The following is an 18,843-nucleotide window of genomic DNA, read 5'->3' on the forward strand; positions in this document are numbered from 1 at the left end:
TAAACGGACAGACATATAGAGATTTGGTGCCTTAAAACATTGTAAACCCTCATTTTAATAATCCCCCACTTGCGTCTACATTGCCAAGACCCTTGTACATGAACGCCAACGCTAGAACACATAGGGCAAGGATTTTAATCGAGTCCAAAGAGCAACAAGCCATTTACACTGTTTTTTAGCCTTCCACGTCCCCATACATAAACCCCATGGAACATTTCTGAGATGCCATTGGCGAAAATCTCAATCACAGAGATCCACCTTCACAATATTTTGTCGATTTAAAAGTGGTATTTGTTGTTTAATGCAACAGATTTTCATAAACTAAAGCTTGAAGGCTTTCACCGAGAATGATACGTCGTGTTTTGAAACTGTACCGGAAGTGAGGTTGTTACACATGCTATTGACTCAAATATTGGCATTAATTTTGCCGAACATACCAAAGCTCATGTGTAGAAAATTTTAATAATATTGGGTGAGCAATTGTTGTAAAAAAATAAAATCACAGTGAAACTTAAATTCTGTTTCTGAATTGTGTAATTTACACTATTTCTATGAACGGAAAATCTACATGCATAGAACCTTCATAATTGACTAAAATTACATTTCTGGTTTGTTTATGGTATACATTAGCAAAATTGCTATATGATTGTTTTCTTTTTTTCGTGGAATAATTGATTTTTTAAATTTGAAAAAAAATCTTTGCAATAAAAATAGGTGGTGCGTAACTTTTGGCGGACTGTATATATATATAAATATATTGTGTCAAAATTGTCTGTTTAAAGTCTCATAACTTTGTTGAACGACAGACTATAAGATTTTCAAATTCAACGCAAATCTAATTCGTCAAAAAAGACAATACCAACAACAGTTTACAGTTAGTAGTTAACTCCAAGATAAGACGCACGAAAGAAAAGAAGCTCCGCAGTTCAATTAGTATTACCATTACAAATTTCAATAAAACAACTCATTTAAATATGTTTGCGTCTAATCTTGAACTAAAAACATTGCCCTTTTAAGTAATATGTTGTTTTGATAATAAGAAAACGCTTATTATACAGTCAAACTGTATGTTAAAAAGTCCAAATAGACTTTTATAAACACATCTTGTCAAAAAGAACTACAGAATTTATATAAGACGAACCAACATAAAGCTACTCAGAATCGGACACGAATATACAACTTAAAGAAATTGCCACCGTTTGCACAGAATGTTCATGTCATGCGGGTTACGGACTCCTGGAGACCTTTTGTCCCCCCTCCCCATCCCCGTTCAACGTATTCTAAGATGAACACTTTTTTGTGGCACATTCTGATCGTCGATTAGTATATAGTCAATATAAAAAAGAAGATGCAGTATGATTGCCAATGAGGCAGCTCTCCACATGAGACCAAAATGACACAGAAAATAACAACTATAGGTCACCGTACGGCTTTCAACAATGACCCAAGCCCATACCGTATAGTCAGCTATAAAAGGCTCCAAAATGTTGATTCTGAGTTGTTAGACCCATAAGTCCTAAACATAAAATATCTTAACCAAATCTTTTGATTTTTATTCAAGAAAACGCTAAAAATCACAACTTTCGTCTTTGTTTACATGTTTATTACAACAACAAACACCGATCAGAACCAAATCACTAGACGTGACGAACATTCTTGCAGGAAAAACTAAGTCATAAAAATTGTATAAATTCAAGCAATGAATTAAAAGACAGGTATTAGAACTAACTTTGTTTAAATAGTAGGTTTTCAAAGTTATTTCCAATTTAATTGTCCATTAAGATGTAATTGATAATCTTGTACGACTAATACTCTGACAACGACAACGTTTGAACGTTGTTATGTGTATCATTTGTTATTTTTCCACCCGTTTTACTGACATTTCTGTCAACACGAGGTTCGACTGCTTGTACCAATTAACTGGTGGTTATCAAACTTATTACTCGGATCTCCTTGATGTTTTACTTCATATGATACGGTAAAGTAATAACATATTAGACAAATTCCATAGCATGTGCAATAAAACCTGAGAAATTCCTTCCTTAACAAGAGCGGTATCCACTTTAATAGTAAATGTTTCACCTCTGGCGTATGTTGTTTACACCAAGCAACATATACATGCTGATAGGAGGATTAAAAGAATTAAAAGTGGTGTCAACTGATTGCACGGTTTTAACTCTAGAGTAAATAGTGTTACTACCCAGGTTATACACAGATACTTACACAACGTAAAAGTATCTAATCTTTGATGAAATAAAAAAAAATCTCGTTAAGTGTTAATAAAAGCAGCTAAATTAAAACAAACTTACACTGAAAAGAAATTGTGAACATTTCATTAATATCAAGCGTTGTCATGATGAAAATATTTTGAAAAAATTAACTTGCATGACATTCTAAATTTAATTTTCAACAGTTTTTAATCTCCCCCACTTTTTACTAATTGGTGCTTTTAAATGAAATGGGTACCTTCATAATATTAAATTGAAGAGCCCTCATAATGTCTGCAGTCCAAGCATGTACCCTAACATAATAAGTTTAATGTTTCCTCTAAATTTTGAACCCAATTGAACTGTTGTGTATACTTAAATCAGCCAGACAGCAAACTAACAAAACATGATATGCTACACTAGAAACACTTTTAAAATAAACATTGTCAAGCGTTAATCTCAACGTTTGTTGAGACACATATAAAATAAATGGCACGTGAGTAATATATATATATATACGAGTCTAAATTGAAAACTACGTTCAAACCTATGATTGCGTTGGATAAAAACCGCAATTTTTATACGTGTGCATGTCAAACAAATTTCGTTGTAGAAGGGTCTAAAAACAGCACAAACAACATTTTCCAAAAGACCAAAAAAGTGAAAAAGTATATTTAAACAAAACGCATATATATATATATATATTGATGTTTAGACGAGTTATATATATTTATATATATATATTTACAGAAATGGTTAATGCAATACTTTTTTTTCTTTCTTTACACTTAAAAAAATGTGAATAAAGTATTGGCATTATACAAACAGAAGAACTTATTTCTGATAACTATCAAGCAATTATTATTTCGATTAGTTTGCAATTTAACACAAAATTCCAGAGTACAAACTTAAATCGTCTTTCAAAGAGATTCATTACTGATTATAAATATTAGGAGATATGCAAAGATAGAAAAAAATATAAGTGATCTGATTTTGGCTAATTATCAGAGAAAACCACCAAAAATTAGACAGGCCGCAACTAACGACAACAACTGCATGACTATATATATACAGCTCCCTGGCTTGAGACAGATGAGGCTTGGTTTAACATTTTTGTGAACACTCAGTCGTTCCTACCCTGAACAATAACATGCAGTGTTGTATTAGTACTACATTAGAACAAACTGTAAATATCAAATATCTCATCCGATCGGTGCTCAGTACAAGGAACAACTAGTTCAATGATCCTCGATCATCGCAAACAATGAGAGCTACTTTAAAACAACGTTTCAATTAATAAAGAAACCAGACTAGCTGTCAACTTCCAATGAGATTTCGTGTAAAGACGCAATAGGTAGTCTTGGATAAGCATGCATCTCATGTGCAACGCCAACAAACAATACATATCGACAGATTGCAGGGTAATACGTGTAATGTTAATTACTTTATTCTATGCTAATTAAAAAATACTATACAACTTTGGATTAAAGGGCAATATTGACACCGATAAACATATATTCAAAAATCGTACTATTTTAAATAACTAATATTTAAGTATAAGCTTATTTAAAAAAAACAACCAGCAAGTTACCATGGATTTACTAAAATAGTTCTCGAAGATCTAAAAAAATATTTCTTTGTCAACTATTTGACCAGAATAGAAAAAAGATCTTTGAAAATAGAACATCAGTTGTAAAATGGAATGTTAATATACAATACGGATATGACAGACTGCATATATAATACTAGCTAGATATAAGAAGATGTGGTATGAGTAGGTTAATAGCCAGCTGTTGAGATAACTATACATACATTTATACACGGAGATATAGAACAAAAGGTCCCATTTGTAAATTGCAATATAAGTACGTGTATACATATTTTTTTGGTCATTAGAGAAATGCCAAAACTATAAATAATCATCTTTTGACTTTAAGAGGAAGGCCAAAAACATAAATTGACATAATTCTGTTTTATGTATTGGAAAAGCCAAAAAACAAACATGATCATCTTTGACCCATGAAGTTGCATTTTTACATTTAAAAACAAGAATGTGTCCTCAGTACACGAATGCCCCACTCGCATTATCATTTTCTATGTTCAGTGGACCGTGAAATTTGGGTAAAATCTCTAATTTGGCATTAAAATTAGAAAGATCATATCATAGGCAACATGTGTAGTAAGTTTGAAGTCGATTGGACTTCAACTTTATCAAAAACTACCTTGACCAAAAACTTTAACCTGAGGCGGGACAGACGGACGAACGGACGGACGGACGCATAGACGGACGAACGGACGCACAGATCAGAAAACATAATGCCCCTCTACTATCGAAGGTGGGGCATAAAAATGACTTTGCTTATGGCTATTTGTGTAAGTTTTATGATGTGATCTTTGAAAGGCATATATGGACAAGCGATCATTTTACAAAAAGAAGTTCATTTTAGGTTAAGTAAAGAATAAAACGAGATATGGCTTGATTTGTTAAAAAAAACCTTGGCAAAGTACCTACATTTGCATATATCTTTTTTTTATCTACTGAAATAGTGTTTATTCTGTTTTGTCTAGCGCCAGTATGTCCTATCTGAGGTGTGGGTTATCTGAGGTGACAGTGAAGTCTAGTGATGAAAAGCTCGCAGTGGGATGTCCTATCGTGGTCCTGTAACCATTGAAACAATGATAGCTTCTTTATCTGTTTACACTGATAGTCAACCCTGATACGTCCTTTGATACTGTCTAATAAATCGTTACTTTTCTCACCAATGGATCACTCTTCATCTTGTTCAGTCACCTCAGACATGTAACATAAATATATATATACTTTGATACAATCGCAAAAAATCGATAGAAAAATGTTCAGTGAAAATGCAAAAGCATTTTGCATTGAAAATCTTCTGGGCCTAGATTTGCGAAACTGTAAGCAAAATGGCAATTCCTGTGACGGGGTTGGAGAAATTTGTCCCGTCCCAGGCCAGGGGACTCAGTGTGTTCATAATTCTTCACAGATCGTTCATGGTAAGTACGTTGTTTGTCAATAAATAAAAGGTGTACATATATATATAAGTCTTAGTGTACGATGATAAGTTGTTAGGATGCATTTTGCATTAATTTTGGAACTTTTGCACAATTATTTGAATTTTTTTTTAAAATATTTTTATTTTTAACGTTATATAGTTCAACAGTTTATCATTATAACATTAAAGTTATTTGGTGAAAAATCACTTTAAATAATTCTTAAAGATGTGTTTAATGATATAAATAAGAAAATCTAGAAGGAATTGTTATTAAAATTAGCGATATGGAAAAACTGGGGGGAAAAGACAGAACCCAAACATATTGAATAATGAAATTAGACAAATACCCATGTTACCGTTACAAATTATTTTCAGACTATTTATGTGAGCTTATTGAATAATAGTATATCAAAATTTTAAATCGTCGAATATCTCGGCTAACATTTTTTTCTGACTTAAAACATAAAACAGAAAAAAGTCATTATACAAGTAGTTGATACTAGTTTAAAATCATAACCAACCTTCGCTACATTTTAGACAATATAATTTCGCACAAATTACTTACCCAAAAATAAAGACTACTAACGAAAATGCCAACTCTTACAAATAACTAACTTATGAGTACAGTGTAATAATAAAAATCTCCAGTGTGATTGGATTGCAAGTAAGAGATATTCCTTTTGATTTTTCTGTCGACAAAAATATCAATTCGGGGTTCATTAAATATTTGGATTTGTTTTGTGTCAATCAGATTCAACATAGCTGTGCCTTCTTTAAAGTTGTTTTCTTTATATCATTTGATCCGATCATATCTGGGTCATTTTTATTCGACATTAATGTAGAGTTTAAAATTGATAGAAACTACATGTATCATTCAAATTTATTCGTTGCAGGACCACGATTGTATAATTATTTCTGTTTAATCCTTGTATTTTCAAAAAGGAAAACTATGAGTTTTAATTATTTTATTACTCGAATTATTTAAAAATTAAAATTTACTGTTAATTGTTAAAGAAATAATTAAATTTGAATTACGAAGGACTATCATACTAAATGATTGAAATTAGAACCATTTTCACATTCACTTACTCCCCCCTTTCCGTAATTGCCGCTTCAATTTTTTTTTTATTAATTTATAAAATAAGTTAAAGTTGTCAATTTTTTCTTTAGTGTGCAATACAGTTAAATATATCATATATTTGTTATAGTGCTTTCGCGGGTGTAATCTTAAAAGTTTTGAGTTTAGCAAACCCAAATAATTTTAAAAGCTCTCCTGTAAATAGTCTCTCATAGAAGAGACATGTATTGTAGAAATGCGCATCTGGTGCAAGAAAAATGGCACCGCCGGTAATTGTTTTACTACTGGCGAGGTTTAAGATTTTTAAGAGCATCGAAATACATCGACTGGACTATGTGTCTTTCAGTTGAACAGGTTTGTTATTCCTTTTAATTTATTATTATTACTAATAATATATTTCAGATGATACCCATTCTAAAAACATTTCGATAGAGCTTTGTCAGAGTGACTTGTGGCATTCATTCCACGCTCTTGGAACAGAGATGATAATTACCAAGTCGGGGAGGTAAACAGAAAAACAATTGATACAATATTTTTTTGCTGTTTTCTAATGACATTTCATAATAAAATAGGAGCATAAGAATTTAAAGATACTATAGAATTTTATATATATAATATATATATACGAGTCTAAATTGAAAACTATATATATGTTCTAAGAACATTAGAATTTTATATATATAATATATATATGTTCTAAGAACATATATTTTTTTCAAAAATTGATATTCAAAGTAATTCAAATGATTAATGCAATTGATTTCATTGACGGTACTAATTGCATTGCTGGAGGTGCGCATTTCGAACTTTAATGTCTCTTTCGTGATAATCGAAACCAAATTATTTGAAAGTCCAAAACGTTATACGAATTGGAGATTCATTTCAGTAATATATATATATATCAAACTTTCTGCTGTTTTTACACAAAAACATTGTAACGAAACAGGTAGTAATGTTGAAAAGTCAATAAAAAAAACATGAAAAAAGTGACTGAAGGAATGAACCAATTAATATAAGGGAACTTGTAAACATTGGCGATGCTCTTCTATTTGTTCTTTTTCTATCAGCACTTGAAAATAATTGATTAACTGTTTAAGTTTATGGCAATGTTTCTGTTCAGTTTCAGACGCGTAAACTATATTTTCTTTATAATAATCGACTTTTAATTTGCTTGTTCATAACGTTTTTTTTTTTATTGTTTTTTTTATTGTTTTTTTTTTGTTTTTTTTAACAAGATGTTATATCAAGCATATTTTTGTCGTGCTCTCGACCATTGTTATAGTAAGCGCATCATCATCAGATGTTACAACAAATCCGAATATATTATTTCGTTGAAATTGAACTTGAGACTTAAACAAACTAGTAGTTTAAACACAAATGTTTACAGGGAATGGTGAATCAAATTTTACACCTCCTTATTTTTATATTGAGGGAACCTGTAGTTTAAATGATTTTTTCCTAAAGTTATTATGAGATTAGCATTAATTAAAAAGGATTTAATAAGTAAGCATTAACTCAGAATAAATCAAGGAGACCACGCATATAAAGTGCAACATTGAAAAAGTCCGAAAATTGTTCTCAGACGTTTAAATTCTTTTTTAAAAAATCATATTTTTTTTTTATCGAAAAATCAATTTCCCGTCGTCTATTTTTAACCTGAAAGATATCAAAATTCAATATTGAAATACACAGAAAAAAAGAAAATTCCTAGAACAAGATCATCAGTGTACTCAAAAGTTTTATGAAAGCTGTTTTCGAAAATACGCATCGCAAAAAATAATAGGCTATTTACAACATTTCGAAATTTAATGAGTAATATTAAAATTGTGTCTTTAGCAATCCATAATAATGTAGAGAATTGATTTATGAATACCCACTGTATTTTTGTTTACGAATAAATATGATTCGTTTTTGTTACAAAAGTAAAAACATCGAACTGATGCTCAATTGTGAACGTTTGGTTTAAAAACAATTTGAATACCAGTTTCAATACAGATGGTACAAAATATATTATACTTTTTACTTTAATCACAAGAAAAGTTGCCATTTATATTCTTGTCATATTTTTTCCAGGCGAATGTTTCCTGCAGTCCGGTGCAAAGTTCATGGTTTAGATCCCAAATCCAAGTACAGAGTTTACATAGACTTTGTTCAGCTAGACAGACACAAGTACCGATACGTGTATCACAGGTTTGTTGATCTATTGACGACAGTTTAAATTTGGAGTGATGTTTTTAATTCATATTTTGAACTTCGCTGCAACTGAAAACAGCATAAATTCTTACAATAACTCATACAATATGTATTTTATGTAGAGCGAAGCATCTACTTTCTTTCAAAATTCGCTGTGTCTTTCAAAGAGTCAATTCGCAAAAAAATCCGTTTATACATAATTACCCTATCGAGTTGTGTTATAGGTTGCACTTTGTAAATACAATTGATAGATATTTTGTTTTGTTTAAATCTCTATGTTTCATTTCATTGAAACACAAATTAGAAATATTACCAGTATATATGTCTTGTAAAAGTTGCGATTTTGTACAAGTTATAACATTTACTGAAATATTGTGCATGTTTTGACATTTACAATACAAAAATACGAGTTGTAAAATGTGCAAAATTACCTCATACAGGTTACAACATGTACAAAACAATGCCAAAAAATGTGCGTAGACGACTTATACTGTTGGATAGCAGACTAATTTAATTCTCAGGAGGACTTAAGTCATATAAATGATGAAAATTTGCTGCACAACCCTATGTTTCGACCTTTGCAAAAACAGTAGTGCATATGAACTTTCCTTTCCATGATATATTTTGTTTACGAAACTTCATGGTAAAAGGACACCGCAGTAGTTCCAAAACGAATTCATATAAGGAATGGCATTGTCTGTACTAGTAGTTACTGAAGTTCATTCTATATATATTTATTCTCATCTGGTGTATGTTTGTATTTATTTCAGATTTACAATAATGAAAAAAATGCATCAATGTGTTGGCTCGGGACGAATTTGGGGTGTGATCAAGATGTACATGAACATCTTTGTACCCTCATTGGCAATTCTGTGACAATTGTCAAAATCAGTTTTTCCTAAATTCCTCTTTGTTTTACCAAACCAAAAGTACGTAACATCTTTAATTTTCAACTATGGTTCTAACTTTTTTATCCAGAAAAGGTTAAAACCAGAAAGGGTAACGAATCCTCGAACAAAATATAGTGGGCCTGTGGTTCATTTGTCGCAATTATGATTAGCACACACGATGTGTTGGATTCTCAACTGACTAACAAGTGTTTTTGCGGATTTGATAAACAAGAACAGTCGCTTAATCCGTAATTTTAGCAGTTATTTATTATTCCCGACTGTGACAATTTGACTAAACATGAATTTGCATGACATGATACTCGCATGCCGGAGACAATTATATTGTCGACGCATCTGGTCTGCCTCTTTTTGCACTTCATGTTATTTCTCATTTGTATCTGTCTCTTTCTAGTCGATTTACGACATCTGAATATCGGTAATCTTTTATCAATTCATTAGTTTAGTATGACGTCAATTACCAATGAACTAGTATACATTTTTGTTTAGGGGCCAGCTAAAGCATGCTTCCGAGTGCGGGTGTTTCTCGCAGCACTGAAGACCCATCAATGGCCTTCGGCTGTTGTCTGCTCTTTAGTCGGGTTGTTGTCTCTTCGACACATTCCCCATTTCCATTCTCAATTTATGATTTTCTCCTGTGTTCATAGTGATTATTTCGATTTCGATTAAACATAAACATACATTGAAGTCAATCGATTTATAAAACTTATTATGTATTTGTTATATCAATATGATATATTGTAGTTCCAAATGGATGGTATCTGGTACAGGTGATAACATGTTTAAACCACAGAAATACTCACACCCAGATTGTCCCATGGACGGCAATCTTCTCAACTCACAGATCATATCTTTTGAAAGGTTAAAACTTACTAACAACGAGAGATCAAGGAATGGTCAGGTAAAACATAATAAATATATATAAATACATTGTTCTTGTTATTTCTTTCAATAATGTATCGACTGTTAGATAAATGTTAATAAAGTCAACAGGTATTGATTAACAGAGAGGTATATAGGAATATTGTATAACATCTCTCATTAATAATATGATATTGCCAAATAAAATCCAAAGCTCAAGGTGCGACCAATTCACAAATTCACTTCCATCTCACAGATAACGATGTGAAGGCTCCGTGTCTTTATAACAAACATATGGACCCATCAGAACCTCCAAACTATCGAATTTCAGTAGAAGTGTGACACGATTTGTTAGTGAAGTTCAATATATCTCCAAAGTCATAAGATCTGCAGCAATATAAAAGTGCTTATATCATACACAAAACTCTTAATCTCCATAACTCTATAAAATGTGTAACAGAATGAAGTTTAGTATTCGATTATAACAGAAGAGTAATACCCCGTTATAGCAATTAAAATTGATGATGGAAACGAGGAACGTATCAAAGAGACAACAACCCGATTAAAGAACAGAAAACATCCGAAGGCCACAAATGGGTCTCAGTACATCAAGAAAATCCCACATTCAGAGGCAAACTTTAAATGTATGCTAGTTCAACGAAAATGGACGTCACACTTAACTCTGAAATATATATATAAACGAACCAAAATAAAAAAAAATCATTCAAGAATAACAAAGACTAGAGGTTCCTGACTTGGGACAGACACAAACATGCAGCTTTTTGTATGCATGTGATGTGCATGTATGTCTATAATATGATTGATCAAACTGATCAATATTACTGGGTTTAATATGTGTTAATTTGAGTTTTTGTTTGTTACCCGGATTTGTTTTTGCTCAAACGATTTAAAACTATTGAACAGCGGTATACTACTGTTGCCTTTATTTGTTCAATCTAGCCTGTTAATTCATTCATGATATTTTATACAGGTTTCGTTATTGTCAATGCAGAGATTTCTTCCTAGAGTACATGTTGAGCGACTATCTATGGAAAACATTCCCGAGGAACATTTTGTCACATCCTTTCCACAGACATCTTTTATGGCTGTTACAGCCTATCAAAATCAAGAGGTAATTCACCATACCAAAGATGCATTATATCAGCGTTTAGATAAAAATCAAAACATATGATAGAGATAAAGATGACACAAACACAACATTCCAAAATCTCTAAATATACCTTTTCTGTAGTAAAAATACAGTGATTTTAACCCTTGCTACTAATTCCTTTAACAAGTATATTTTCTTCAATTTTTTTTTATATATCAACCTCAGAGTTGCTGCCTGGGTACCATATCCGTAGCAGTATCCAGCTTTCAATACCCGAAGACACTATATATACATTTTTAAGTGAAAATACATAATCGAAGTACAAGTATAAGAATAGTTATCAAAGGTACCAGGATTATAATTTAGTACGCAGGACGCGCGTTTCGTCTACATAAGACTCATCAGTGACGCTCATATCAAAATATTTATAAAGCCAAACAAGTACAAAGTTGAAGAGCATTGAGGATGAGAACATATACCTAAATGGTAACAATACCTAGACGGATATGTATTTAAAGTAAGGATTTATCATTTTTAAATTAATAATGAAATAAATTGTTGGGTTCTTTTTTGTCAATAGTAGTCGTTGTTACTTTTTCGCTTAATGTGTAATTTATTGGCGGATGCGTCTGTTTAAGATATTTGTTCGCATCAATAAAGTGATTCTCCTAGAAAAAAAAATATGTTATAAATTTAAGTTTTGACTGTGACACATTTACTATACATATTATTTCAAAGTTTTTAATTTATTTTTGTGTACACATCAAATTACTGATACAAGAGAGGCGGAAGTCTCTGAAGTGAGGGACATTCAAACGCATTAGTCGAAATCAAACTTACAATACCATGGAAATAAGTATCTTGCCTTCATTCGAAGTCTTGATAAAATTTCAGTAAGACTGCGGGTAATGTTTATTCTATTCCCTATGAGGAGATGTCGTTTATATCACTTTTGACACCCTATCAACTCTAAGTGTTGATATCAATTCAACTATCAGTATAGCCCGGATGTAAGGATAGGTTCAAATTCCCACTGAGTTTTACCAAACGATGTCAAAGTACTTCAAATGACAAGTTTCAAACAAAAATATATCTATTTGACAAAAGTTGAAGCCTTTTGTTTGAATAATACCATACTTTATCTCATTCATTATCATCAATGGCCGTTAACGTACGCGATTATGATAGGTATATCAGTTTTGTTTATGATAATATTTGTTTAGATTCATTAGATGTAACGACTTATCGTACGATTGATGATATAAACACCTGATTAGAAAACCTGATAATTAAAACTTAAAATTGCTCACCTTAAGCAATAAACGATCTACTTTGAAGAAGCACTAGTTTTTTTGAATAACGTCCCATGTGTGTTTTCATATAGGTCTTATTAAATTTTTTTAATTTTCAAGAAGCGACATTTCCCGAAAATGTTTTAATCATAGCAAAAGCTATTGTTTATGCGATCATACATGTATACTACAACTTCACCATATCCATCTCCGTTATCAAAATGTAGAAAATTTACTTAATGTGTAAATCCGTATTTCGTAACATTTGTAATCTGTGAACGGTTAACTATTCCCCAAACAATATTTACTTATATATAGATATAGGAAGATGTGGTGTGAGTGCCAATGAGACAACTCTCCATCCAAATAACAATTTAAAAACTAAACCATTATAGGTTAAAGTACGGCCTTCAACACGGAGCCTTGGCTCACACCGAACAACAAGCTATAAAGGGCCCCAAAATTACTAGTGTAAAACCATTCAAACGGGAAAACCAACGGTCTAATCTATATAAACAAAACGAGAAACGAGAAATAACTAGAGTTGATTTTTTTTTATATAACAAAGAATAAATTCAACTTCTTCTTCTACTTAATTTGCAGTGACGATTTTTCAAGTGTGTGATAGATTCCCACGACTAATGCCTGGCAGGTGTTAATACATTATAACTCTAATCCTAACAAATTTGTTTATTCAAGCCGTATATTTGTTTACACAGATAACTCGTTTGAAGATAGCCAGAAACCCGTTTGCCAAAGGTTTTAGAGAGTCCGGTAAAAACAGGTATGTGTGATATGTTGTGCTTACTGACGTGTCATTGATAGTTAAAAAATATTTGTATGCTCCACCTACGATAGTAGAAGGGCATTATGTCTTCTGGTCTGTGCGTCCTTTCGTCTTTTTGTCCGTCAGTTCGTTCGTTTGTACGTCTGTCCAACTTCAGGTTAAAGTTTTTGGTCAAGTTACTTATTGATGGAGTTGAAGTCCAATCAACTTGAAACTTAATACACATGTTCCCTATGATATTATCTTTCTAATTGTATTGCCAAATTATAGTTTTTACCCAAATTTCATGATCCACTGAATTTAGAAATGATAGTGCTAGTGGGGCATCCATATACTAGGGACACATTCCCTATTTTGCAAAATTTTAAGTTCTTTTGCATTTTATAGCACCGCGGGTAAAATATCACGTTGTGATTTGTTTAACGCCGTTACGTGGTGACCCTCTTTTAGACCGTAGGGGGTTAGTAAGTTTCATAGGGGGTTTATGACGCGTTAATGGTGACGTCATTTATTAATGTTGTTGTGTTTCAATGTTTATTTTTCAACATAATGCAGCGGGAAACTCCAGCGTGCGATAAATTCGTTATATGGTTAACTACTGACCCGCTACGGACCATAGAGGGTGAATAAAATCCATAGGATTCAATATTCAATTTTACTAACCCTCTATGGATCCGTAGGGGGTCAGTATCGAACCATATAACTTATAACGTCAGCAATTTCGTTTCTTTAAGATCTTTGCCTAAAATATGTTAAAACGTGAGCAGCCACCGGGAGTTGTAAATTGCTGAAATGATCATTTAGTGAAGTAACATTTGTTTTGTTTAATGTGACTATAATAGAGTTTGTTTCAATATTTGTTTTGTATTTGTACATAACAGTTCCTGCCAATTTTATAATATTAGATACGCCATACGCGCGTTTCTTCTACATAAGACTCTCCAGTGACGCGCACATCAAAATAGTTAGAAAGCCAAACAAGTCTAAAATTAAAAAGCATTGAGGACCAAAAATTCAAAAACGTTTTGCCAAATATGTCTAAGGTATTCTATGCCTGAGATAAGAAAATTCTTACCATACAAACTTTGGCCATACAAACTACAAACCATTATTCTAATATAAAAACGTATGCGATTCTATAAAATTGTTTGCTGGATTATGTGCACTGGCAGAAGGAGATATGCAAATGAACGTACAGATGTCAAACAGATACCTAATATCCATGGACACCCGTTATCAATTTTGCTCTAGTCCTTGTTAATGGACCTGACATCAAATAATAAATTTGAATCTAAGATAATATAGAGGAATCATCCTAAAAACTCATGTACTTTTTCCTTTACATTTATATAGGAGCTCACTGGAAGCAATGATTGAGTGCTATGGATTACAGTTTGCGGAGAATGAAATAAACCGTAGTTGTCCCAAAAATGAAAGCAAACTAGTAGAACAAGGTTAGTATCATACTTAAGCATTTTTGGAAACCGATAATAGAACTTAGATGTAGATGGCCTTTATTTTTTCAAATTAATCTAGCATCACTTAGGGATAGAAATACACGAACGTTTTTGATTTTGCAGACAGGTTAGTATTGTGCTTAAAATTTAATTCACGCTATGTTGTTTCACTAGTCTATCACAACACAACTCCTTTTATTCAGATAGATTGAACATGGTATTTCGGATAAATAGTATTCTCCCGAATTATTTCACTTCGTATACAACTATTTGTCGACTGACTGGAAAAAAATCCAAATTTTCTTTCTAAATAATCAATATACATTTTGAGGAAGACACGCATTCCTAGTTGAAATTAACAATAAAGACTAATTAAGAAAAAAACAAACAAAAATACTTACACAAATGAATCATCAACTCTGTCGTTATTTATTTAATACTGACATAAGTATATGACGTTATTTTGTATTAAATTGTAGGCGGATTAATTTATCAATTGATGAAAAATTAAGGCCCAAACCCTCTGGTAAAGTTGACTTTAGTTGAATTTGGCTTATAGCATCTACCATGTTGTCATCCTTAAATTATCTTTATTTAATGCGTTGTTTGTAAGGGTTAATACAGGAAAGCGGTTCGGACGTTTGAAATTTGCCATGTGATAAATTCATCCACTATCGTAGCTTTCAACTGTTAAAATGAAGAAGCTCATGATGTCTTGTTAAGTCATTAGTGTGTAAAATAGACAAACTGACTAGATGTTTTGAAATTTATACAACTATGAATTCATGAACACAAACGTTTCATAAACACGTACTTATACGATAGTATATTTAAAAACAATGAACAAGCCGCACAGAATCTTAATACTTTCGTGTCTAAAATGAAATAATCTCTAAGAAGCGTCCTCAAGATTACAAAACACGAACAAATGCAAGCTTTTAAAAAGACGGAAACTGTTATGTCTGCTTGTTTTGTTCACACATCGTTGTCAATATATTGGAATTTTATTTGACTGTCATACAAGTGACAGGTTTAGCTACCTATTAAACCAGGTTTAATCCACTATGTTCTACGTACGTACATGCCTGTACCAAGTGAGAAATATATGACAGTCGGTGTCCATTCGTTTAATGTGTTTGACATTTTGAGGTTGCCATTTAATTATGGACTTTCCTCGGAGTTCAGTTTTTTGTGATATTTTTTTTCATAGTAAAGGCCAATCAAAAATCAAATAGATATAGATACTGACATTGCTAAAAATAAAACTGATTGAACAATAGTTTTCAAAACTGTACACAGAAAATTACTGAAAAATACTGAGCATAATAAACCTAATTTATAGGATTATACAAAAGATGAGCAATTCCCTTTTCTGGCGTATATACAAAATTTAGTCCTGGTATCGATGCCACTGCTGGTGGAGATTTATTTCCCCGAGGGTATCACCAGTCCAGTAGTCAGCTCTTTTGTGCTGACATGAATTATCATTGATATGGTTATATTTATAAATTAACTGTTTACAAAATTTAGAATTTTTGAAATACTAAGGCTTTTCTACCTCAGTCACCTTAGCAGGATTTGGCAAAACTTTTAGGAATTTTAGTCCTCAATGCTCTTCAACTTCGTACTTTATTTTACCTTTTTAATTTTTTTGGATTCGAGCGTCACTGATGAGTCTTTTGTAGACGAAACGCGCGTCTGGCGTATATTCAAAATTTTAGTCCTCGTATCTATGATGAGCTTATTTTCAGTCGTATTACTCATTTTAAGAAAAATTCAGAATGCGTCAAAGTGAAACTACACAGTCGCAAAATATAGAGCTTCGTACGAACTGGGAACAATATATCTAACAATATTCTTAAAATGTTCCTAGTACGAGGGGGATGTTCATAAACTTTTCAATGACCTTCTTAATTTGTTTACAGTAAATTTTGTGTAAAAATTATGAATTATGAAATAACAAATAATTCTTATCCTTTGTTTTCAGGATATCCAAGTCCAATATTTACTGTTTCGTCATTAAGTGATGAACTACCAACAGACGTTTTACTAAAAAATAGACTGACTACAGACAATGTTGGTAGAACTTTTTCGCCAGACTTTGGTATCAAACCTACTTTCAACACATTTTTCAGTCAGGAGGTTCCAAGAGTTACATACGATTTCTGTGGTAAAAGTGCAAGTGCTTTAAAAAAGGAAAATAGTCATTCCATTGCAGATACAGACAGTTTCCTTCACCATAATGTACGTTATTCCCCGTACTCTGACACTTCATATTACAGTCATTCAGTCAAACCGAGACTTAAAGTTTTCCATTACGATGTTTGTTGATACAGTTGGGTAGATGCATTGTTGCGCGTTGTTTACATCATCGCACTGAATGTTTTCATGTTAAGACGATAGCATAATATTGATGTTACTGTTTAAATTTTGAGGTCACTCTTTTTTCTATTATGTTAAAACATTTTGAGAACCGGTGTATTGGGTTTTTATAAAGTCAGTTATATTTGGTATCCATTTTTATAAGCGTTTGCGCATCTGAATTCCTTAGAGATTATTTAGACCCCTCAGACATTGTTTATTTACTTTGAAACTTTGACGGGTATATTTTGTCCGGCAGAAGAACAGGGATGACAATAACTTGATAACCCAGTCAACCTTTAGGATTTATTTTTATAGAATGTTTAGATGCAAGCTATGAACCTACAATGTTCTCCGAATTTTTCCACGTAACTTGCAAGTGAATAGTTCGACCTCATTGAATTCGTATTCATGTGAACTTTAATTTAACCTCTTAGCTTGGGATGGATAACACGTGAATTGTATGTGTACAGTTTTTCAAAGGAAGAGAATGTCAACATTGAAAGTGAAACAACGGTAAATCATTTGATTGACTGATTCGATCCACAAATAAACATTTTAATACTTATAAAAACGATGATAATCATTAATTTTGTATCTGTAATATGATATTAAATAGACTTATAATAATTCAACAGCACGTGTTTGCTTAATCTATTTATATCTATATTTATCTTGACAATCTCATGAAATGACCCAAGTGTTTTGTCATCGAAGCATATACTTTTCTAAAATAAAAAAGTGTTGAAATATTATGCATTTGAGTTAAATAAAAAAAGTAGTAACTGTAAATCTGTTCTTTTTATGAGATTGTCATAGCTTAACAGGAATGAAATAGAAATTCGCATCATACCTAACCGCTTGGATCAACTTTAAACATTGTCTTTGCTGGTTATATCTTTTGCGGAAATTAGTCAACGCAAAAAAGCCTGATATTGACATGAACACAAGTGAGACATTAACGTTTTCTGCATATCAGTATCATTGAGATTTTTTGTAGTTGCTGTATTTGTGTCTGACATGATGATATATATTTTTTATCGTATACAAACGTCGATTTCCAAAGAGCGTAACCCTTTTTTTATTAAGTATATTATTCTAAATGTTCTTTTTACCGACTGCTTATAATTCTTTTATCAGGGAAGAATCTAACATTGATAATATCAAAAGTGTATTCTGCGATAAAGCATTAAGTTGAGAATATAAACTTTGACTGTAGTTTCGTGTTGGAAAAATTGCTAAATAGAATTTAATACCATGTTTCATTCCATATTATGAAGCTTTTATTCCTAAAAAGTAAAATCACAAAAATACTGAACTTGGAGGAAAATCAATTCGGAAAGTTCACAATCACATGGCAATATTAACAAAACGCATCAAAAACAAATGGACAAGAACTGTCATATTCCTGACTTGGTACAGACATTTTCAAATGTAGAAAATGGTGGATTTAAAGTTAACTATTTTTTTAATTATTTTTTTTAATTTGTATGTCTATAAATAATATCGAACGTATAATCGAAGGCATGAACATCACCAACTATTAAATGTCTTAATGTTATTGCTTAAATGTA

General features: G+C 31.8%; 2 protein-coding genes across 2 annotated transcripts in view; one reads left to right on the forward strand and one right to left on the reverse strand.

Moving 5' to 3' along the window:
• The window catches only part of LOC134686936 (glutathionyl-hydroquinone reductase YqjG-like), a 25,746-nt gene extending 13,445 nt beyond the window's left edge, over nt 1-12,301 (reverse strand). The window contains exon 1 of the mRNA XM_063546792.1: nt 12,213-12,301. Coding sequence (XP_063402862.1) covers nt 12,213-12,243 — 31 coding nt within the window. The 5' untranslated portion in view covers nt 12,244-12,301. The remainder of the gene's footprint in view (nt 1-12,212) is intronic.
• Nucleotides 4,979-17,904, forward strand: LOC134686934 (T-box transcription factor TBX18-like). Its single transcript, XM_063546790.1, has 8 exons — nt 4,979-5,222; nt 6,702-6,804; nt 8,373-8,489; nt 10,145-10,301; nt 11,253-11,393; nt 13,384-13,448; nt 14,805-14,905; nt 16,896-17,904. The coding sequence occupies exons 1-8, from the start codon at nt 5,060-5,062 to the stop codon at nt 17,237-17,239; spliced, it is 1,191 nt and encodes a 396-aa protein (XP_063402860.1). The 5' UTR covers nt 4,979-5,059; the 3' UTR covers nt 17,240-17,904.
• Nucleotides 17,905-18,843: the final 939 nt, after the last annotated feature.

The sequence above is a fragment of the Mytilus trossulus genome, chromosome 10 (genome assembly GCF_036588685.1).
Source record: "Mytilus trossulus isolate FHL-02 chromosome 10, PNRI_Mtr1.1.1.hap1, whole genome shotgun sequence".
Taxonomy (NCBI): Eukaryota; Metazoa; Mollusca; class Bivalvia; order Mytilida; family Mytilidae; genus Mytilus; species Mytilus trossulus.